Genomic DNA, 8,096 nt, shown 5'->3' with positions numbered 1-8,096 from the left:
GTACAAGGGTGTGTGCATTGAGTGAGATAACTGCGTGTGTAACAAGGTTCATACTACTAGTGGAGGCATTTATTGGCTGAGGCTAAGAACCAAGGTTTTTCCCTACTGATAGGGTTTCCTTGTATATCTTGTGTCCATGTGATTTGCATGATTATGTTGGTTGATTGCTTCTATGTTAAGTATGTTTACATTCAAATGAAAAAGGAAAAAAGTACCTAGGACCAATTCAACCCCCCTTTCCTGGTCCAACACTCTCTTGTAGATTTACACACTCATTGTCAATCTCATCTTGGATATCATAACAAGATAGTGAAGAAAAATATACTACACAATTCTTTGATTCCTTCTTGTTTGCCAACACTTTAGCCTTTGCAGCTGGACACAAAAGCCCCTTTTATTGCCCCATGTATTCCCTCCTCTCATGAAATGATAGGCTTGTCTCTTTCCTTTAATATGTGTGAATTCCATAATTCACACATATTATTACTATTAAGATAACACTTGGAAGAATCTGTGAACTTAGACTTGGTCCAAAACCTAAATGGGATTTTGCACAACCAGTCATATGCCTCACCATTGAGTTCCCTTATACTTTGCATATATTTCTTAAACTCAGGTTTATTGAATGCATTTGCGGCATTCCACACCATTTGCTTCAACTTCATGCTTAGATATTTCTTTTTAAAGTTTTCATGCAAGTGCCTAACACAAAACCTATAATCTTGACCACCATCCAAAGATGCAAGTGTGTCCACCAAGCCCTAAGGGAACATATAAAACAATTTCTCAGTTAGTTTTATATATAAACTGCATATGAGTACATTTGAACAAAATAACTGAATTACTTAAAAAAAAAAAAAAAAAAAAAAAAAACAAATTTACCTTCTGTCTGTCTGAAATCCAAGTTATTGCTTTGTAGGGACTAATAACAGCCATCAACTCCTTTATCAACCAATCCCAGCTGTCCTTAGTCTCTGCTTCAACAACAACAAGTGCAATGGGATAAAAACTACTGTCTCCATCTCTACCAATAACACTAAGTAGAATCTGATTATAAGGAGTCTTCAAGAAACACCCATCCAATCCAATGAAATGCCCACAACCCTCCATGAACCCCCTCCACATTGTATTTAAAGAGAAAAAGACTCTCTCCAATCTTGTTGACATCCTATCAGGCTCCAACTTTGTCTTTACCTTACAAACACTACCAGGATTTATCTTCATTACAAGGGCAAAATATTCTCTAATTTTGGAAAATTGGTCCTCATGGTGACCTTCAATAATCTCCAAGGACTTCCTCTTTGCCCTCATCACTTTGAACCTAGACACTTCAATCTCTAAGTTATCAACAACATGGTATTGGATACCATTATTTTTTCATTCAGGTAGCATACTAAATTTGTGCACATACTTCTTTGCAATGTAGGTAGAAGTTGCTTGCCTATTTATCTCAGCTTCAGGGCAATCAGGATCATTAGGTTTAATTGTACTTAGCTCAAAGTTGCCATTTCCTCTCAAAGAGGCATGTATCCTCCATCCACATCCATTCACACATATAGCAGTGACCCTTTTTCTTTCATTCTTTTTAAACCTTATGTCATACCTGTTATCAATAGCATGCTCTCTTAAAATAGCTTTAAATTCTGTAGCATTCACAAACTTCATGCCTATAACCAATTCTTTGTTCCTCTCATCCCTTGCAATTTTGGTTTTTGGTTATCTAGGTGCACTATTAATCTCTTCATCATTAGATTCACTGTGAATACTCCATAACTCATCACTTGGTGTGTGACGACCTTGATTTTTAGGCCAGTGCGTCAGTGATGAACCGAAAGGATGATCCGGTAACGGATCCGAAATACGGAAGCAAGAAACAAGACAACGATCTCCCAAGGCACAATACACCTCTAATACACTTTGATGACCTTCTATGAGGTCGTGGAACTCAATGAAATAAAGTGCGGAAGCAAGAGATCGGAAAAATAACGATTAAGCCCCCAGGGGCAAAATAGTCATTTTTGAAAATATAGAATCGGGTGCTACCGAGCACACTACTGGGAAGACAGCGAAAAATTAGCCAAGTTAGACCCAAGAATCACTTGATTCAGGGTCCGGATGAAGAAGATATGAAACTCCAAAGTTTCATAAAATTAAACTTTTGAGTTAAAATCAATGCGGCAAGGGTACTTTACAAGGGGTAAAATGGTCTTTTAAAATAAAACTAGATGCAACTGAGCAGACCATTAGATAGACAAGGAAAATTCAATAAATTTAAACTCAAGAATCACTTGATTCGGAGTCCGGGTAAAGAAGATATGAAGCCTCAAAATTTCAAAAAAATAGACTTCTAGGTTCAAATCAATGCGGTAAGGGTATTTTGCAAGGGGTAAAATGGTCCTTTCAAATAGAATTGGATGCAACCGTTCATACCGTTGGGTAGACAAGCAAAATTTAATAAACTTAGACTCAAAAATCACTTGATTTGGAGTCGGGACGAAGGAGATATGAAGCCTCAAAGTTTCATAAAAACGAACTTTTCCGGGTACGAAAATCTGGGTAGGAATAGTGTTTTGACGGAAGGCAACTTTTGAATTTTTTCCAAGAACTGAGGCTAAAAACGGACCCTTAAACGAACTTTTCTGGAAAAATACGAAGAAGAAACACCTCCTTAAAATCAGGTTTTCTACCCAGTTACATGGAAGAAACGAAAAAAAAACACGCTGTAAAATCCCTAAAATGCCCCTAGAACAGTGTAGGTCAAGAGGGACCCAAAAAGCTGCTACATGCATTTTTTTTTTTTCTAAAATTAGCCAGAACAGAGAGTAAAAATGGGCAAGTAGATGAATTTTTCTAGAAAAACACAAAGAAAAAACCCTCTTCAAAATTGAGTTTTCTACATGACTTGCGAGAGAATTAAAAAAAAACTCACTGTAAAATGCCCAAAATGCCCCTAGCTCAGTAAGGGGTCAAAAACTCAAAAAATGCAACTTTGCACCAAGAATGCATTTGGCCCTAAATGCATTTCTAGGTTGAAATGAATGTGCACGCAAGTGTATTTAGTGTTTTTAAGCGCGCGGGAATGGTCCACGGCTCCCGAGAAGACCCGATACAAAATCCGACCCCCCAACGGCCAAAAAGGTGAAAATGCACAAGAATTGGTAAATTTGAAAACCAAAATTAACAAATGATTTCAAATTACCGTTTGGCCCTTGGATACACTTCATACATGATTAATGAGATCCTACGAAAGAATAAAAATGAAATTCCCACACCCGATGCAAAAGTTATGACATAATGTCTAAGCATTTTTCAGCATTTTCATATAAGCCTTGAAAACGAAAGTGCATAGAAAGCAAGATACATATCATTGGCCTCCGGCCTCATCTCATGCATGTTAAATACATTGAAAAGAGTGCACTTATGTACACTTTACATACATGACTTCAAATATACAAATTTGATACAAAGAGGTTACATAATGGTATTTCATGCTAACATTTGCATGAAATAGAAACACGAAAGCTACAATCCATCCAAGAAGCAATGAGCAACATGAACCAAGTCTTCATACCTGAAAAATATCCCCATTACGTGGGTGACTAACATAAAGCTACTCGTAGGAGATGAGCATGCATCGACCTAGCGTTTTATGGTTATATCACCTTATGGTGAAGCATGTCAAAGGGCTCACGCCACCTAACGTCTATGTCAAGATGAGACTCAGGGAGCATCCTAAGCTACCCTAGAGTATAAGCAACAAGAATCATGATACATAAACATGTATGAAACAAATCAAGATCGGGATAATCCAATGAATATAACCAGTAAGATACATACAACATGATAAGAAAACAATGGAATATAAGGATCACATTATCAATGCAATTTACATGATTGGGACATACCGATTTAACACGAAAAGAAGAATACACAAAGTCAAGGATAATGTACAAAATCTATGCAATGTAGCAAGGTAGAGATATTCCATAAAGCACGACAAGAAAATTACTCAAATATAAATTAACGAGAATTACATTATCGATGCAATTAACATGATTGGAATTAAACCAATTAACACGATGAGAATTATACACGGAATCAAGAACAAGGTATAATACCTATACAAGTATACAAGGATGGAACATTCCATATAACATGACAATAAGTATACTCGGACATATGTTAACAAGAATTATATTATCGATGCAATTAACATGACAAGGAGTATACTTGAAATCACGAATGAGGCATAATATCTATGCAATGAAATAAGATTGGAGCATTTCACATAACACGACAAGTTTAAATCTTCAAGGAATAGCAACTTGAAATTTAAATAGCGAAATCAACCAATGTGGAAACTTGGATATCGCCCGGATTAAAACTATACTCTTAAGATCACTTTAGGGCTACTAACCTATGGGTACCTTTCCCCTAGTGCGCACTATAGTTGTAGGAGGACATTCCCCCATACTAGAACCAATTCCTAGCCATATCAATTCTTGATTGATATCCTAAGTCCCAAAATCAATGAGTTGGGCAAGTCAAGATTGTATTATATACAATAAATACATTAATCACGTTTCATGCACAACCAAGATTTTGGAACACACAAGTCATGCCCCTAGTTCATCAACTATCATGGCATGTGAGATGACAAGAAATCATAGTATGCAACTATATAGACAACATCCAAGATATATAGCACATGGAGTTCATTGAAGTAAATATACCACAAGTATAAGATACATAATTCAATTACTTTCTAAGCAACATATGAGTAATTAAATCATTCCAAGACAAGTGTGCATGTTCATTAAGTACATTAATGAAACCTAGATACAAGGGGTCATGATTAAACCGATGGAAGCATAAGAAGGAAAATTTAATCAACCTAAGGGATTAAATTATCATGATTACAAGGCAAGTCCAAATGTTCTATGAACAAGGTGTGTCAAGGATCATATCAAGGTCAAGTTCAATGTCAAGTTACAAGTCCATTTCATGCAAGACATAACCATGTGAATTAAGTTCCATACAAAGGAAGTAAATGAATATAAGTTTCAAACTTATCCGATTATTCTCAATTTGATACATATGAAGGAATTTGTCACGAAAAGCATGAATTCCAAGTTAGAAACTTAATCAAGACCAATGAGCTATTGAATGGATTTTAATTATTATACTTAATTAAAATCTCTAAGTTTTGAAATTCATCCAAATGATCTCAAATTTAAATATGTTATACAACATACCATGACATGATTTAAAAACACGACACAAGTGAATTCCATGCAATGAATGGCCTTGAGCATTAAACTTTAATACTAGAAAAATAATAAATGATAGATTTCAAAACCTAACCAAATATTCTAGATTTAATATATGTGAAACCATATAGCATGCATATCAAGAATGTCAAGTCGGAATTCCAATGGGGTGAATAGTACACCCGGAATAAATTAATTAATCAAATTAATTAAGTATTACTAGATTTCAAAATAACTCCGATTACTCTCAAACTTACCTATGGTGAAGAGTGAATTAAAGCCTAAGATAATATGCTAACACACATTGTTTTCAAGTTAGTTAAGGTCATGTGAATTAAATATTTATTCAAGATAAATATTAAATAAAATCTTTAATACTTATTTGAATTCTCTCAATTTAATATATGTCAATGACCATATTATAGAGTATTATATTACCATGCTACATGTTTAAAACAAGCCATGAGCAACCGGGAAAATCAAATCCAATACAAGAAAAATAAATAATAAAATCTCTAGATTTCATATTTAAGCATGTAAACAAGTTGTATAAGCATCAATAGCATGTAATATAACAAGAATTAAACCTATAACACCCCCTACCTCAATTTGAGATGAAAATCCCAAATCTCCACCGGAAGAAAAGTGTTAAGAATCCGCCGAAACCGAAGGGTTTTGTCAGGGACAACACAATCTACATGAATCTGAAAGAAGCCCCATGAAAATCACAACTTGACCTCATACCCAAACTCAAAATTTGGCCAAAAATGGATTCCAATAAGGGTGAAAGAAGCGCGTAGTCAACACGAACACAAAACGTAAATGCACTTCAACTTGTTAACAAAGGAATGATGTTCAAAAGAGGAGAGAGGTGGTGGCAGCCTCCCTTGGGCTGCCATGGGAGCTCTGGTCATGCAAGGTGTGTGGAGAAGATGAAAAATGAAATATCTCCTCCCCCTTTTATAGAAAAATCCAAAAAGTGCCCCCGAAAGGGTCCCGCCGGGTCCGGAAAAGGGCATTTTGAGCAAATGCGCTCAAACAATAAAACTCAATGAACGAAAAAGATTCAAAATAAGAAAATATGAACAACGAAAGAAATAGTGTCAAAAATTGAGTCCCGAACAGAAAGTTATGCCCCGAACAAGTTTGGCGGCATCCAGGTCCAGAAACTCTGAAATTGGAGAAATATGACCCGAAGGAAATTCCAAGAGTCCACAACTCGACGAAATGTGAAAATGAATCCCGTACGAGGATCCAGGCTCTAGACGAGGCATTTTGCAATAACTTTCGTTAATTGGACATTGGCCCCTACAAAAAGGGTTAACCGCGAAACTACCCCAAAATGAAAATATCTTCCAAAAGATATTTTCTTAGATACCCCTAAAATAAACTATCTTCAAAAGATATTTATGAAAAACACCCTAAGAAATGAAAAAGATTTTGAAGAATTGTGCATCCACGCCCCTATGGACATCGGGAGCAACCAGAATACTTTCTTGCAAAAGTAAAGATACGTATTTCGAGGAAACCACTCAAGATGAAGGCACGTGAAGTCAAAAACCAACTCTGAGCATGAGAAGTGAGGTTGTGCCAACAATGTAACAAATGGGGAAAAGACAAAATAGGGAAAAGGACGAATAGGGAAAAGGACGAAAGGCGCATAGTGTCCGAAAAGTGAAAATAGGAAAATGACTCGGTCCTCAAAGGAAGTTGTCAATTCACATGAAAGAGTCTCAAAAACCAATTCCGAGCACTCGAGATGACGCTAAACGACACAAAACAGAGCTCAAAAAAGAAAATTAAACGAAAAAAATTCATTCGTAAAATTTCAAGAAAAAGGAAAGGGAGGCAAATGACCGGGTCGTTACACAGTGCATACAGGGACACATCATCCAATTCCTCATCATCTACTTCAATATTACCAAACTCATCATTCTCAGCATTCTGATTTTCAACATTGCCATCACTGTTAGCATTCTCATTCTCAACATTTTGATTTTCAGCATTGCCATTACTGTCAGCATTCTGATTTTTAACACTGAAAATACTGTCATTATCAGTGTCAACTTCTTCTTCCACTGATCTAACAGCTTCATTATCCTCTTCATTTGGCTTACTGACATAAATGTGGATCAGTGGAATATTTTTGTATATCTTAAACATAGCCATCACACTTAGGTCATTAAAAACTTGTAGTAAATGCCCATGGATGGGATCCATGTAGAAAATCTTGCTGTGTGCATTTAAATGAAGGCTTTTGAGCATGCCTTAAAGTTCAATATATGACATTATATCACTATCAACATTATCAAACAGCTCCAAGTCACCTCCAACATACTTGTTACGCTTGTCGAAATTGTCTGAATGATGCAAATGAATTAAATGACTTGTCTCCATTTTCTAAATAGTTACAAAGTACACAACACCACTAACAATGAGTAAAACTTTGAAACTATCCATGCATATCAAAGCGGGATCTATAGATCCGTCATACAATATCATGGCATGGACACTAAAAAACATGGTTAGTATACATGTACAATAAATAACAATGTGGAAATTAAAAAATAATAAAGTTGTAATAAACATGCAATATTAAAGTCAGTATACATGTACAATAAAGAATAATGTGTAGCAATAAACAATAAAGTCGCAGTGTGTTTGGAAAAATTATTCAAAGACAAGAATAAAAAAAAAAACCTAACTTTTTAGGCTATGTGGTCCACCATTATGAGAACCAGTAACTCTTAGCCACATAAACAAACAACACAAACATATAAAATGGCAAAAATATATTGAATGAAGATAGAAATAGCCAATTTAACA

At 35.5% G+C, this 8,096-nt stretch overlaps 1 protein-coding gene across 1 annotated transcript; it reads right to left on the bottom strand.

The window, feature by feature from the left end:
* Positions 1–419: 419 nt before the first annotated feature.
* On the bottom strand, positions 420–7,439 carry LOC132306048 (uncharacterized). The gene is made up of 4 exons (XM_059803244.1): positions 7,150–7,439; positions 1,412–1,603; positions 883–1,321; positions 420–761 (listed from the first exon to the last, which is right to left on the bottom strand). The coding sequence occupies exons 1-4, from the start codon at positions 7,437–7,439 to the stop codon at positions 420–422; spliced, it is 1,263 nt and encodes a 420-aa protein (XP_059659227.1).
* Positions 7,440–8,096: the final 657 nt, after the last annotated feature.

This window comes from Cornus florida, unplaced genomic scaffold, assembly GCF_030987335.1.
Source record: "Cornus florida cultivar Cherokee Brave unplaced genomic scaffold, ASM3098733v1 CherokeeBrave_3.0.0_Hap2_Chr05, whole genome shotgun sequence".
In the NCBI taxonomy this organism is placed as follows: Eukaryota; Viridiplantae; Streptophyta; class Magnoliopsida; order Cornales; family Cornaceae; genus Cornus; species Cornus florida.
Note: the sequence above shows the minus strand (reverse complement) of the source record. Positions and strands in the feature narration are given on the sequence as shown.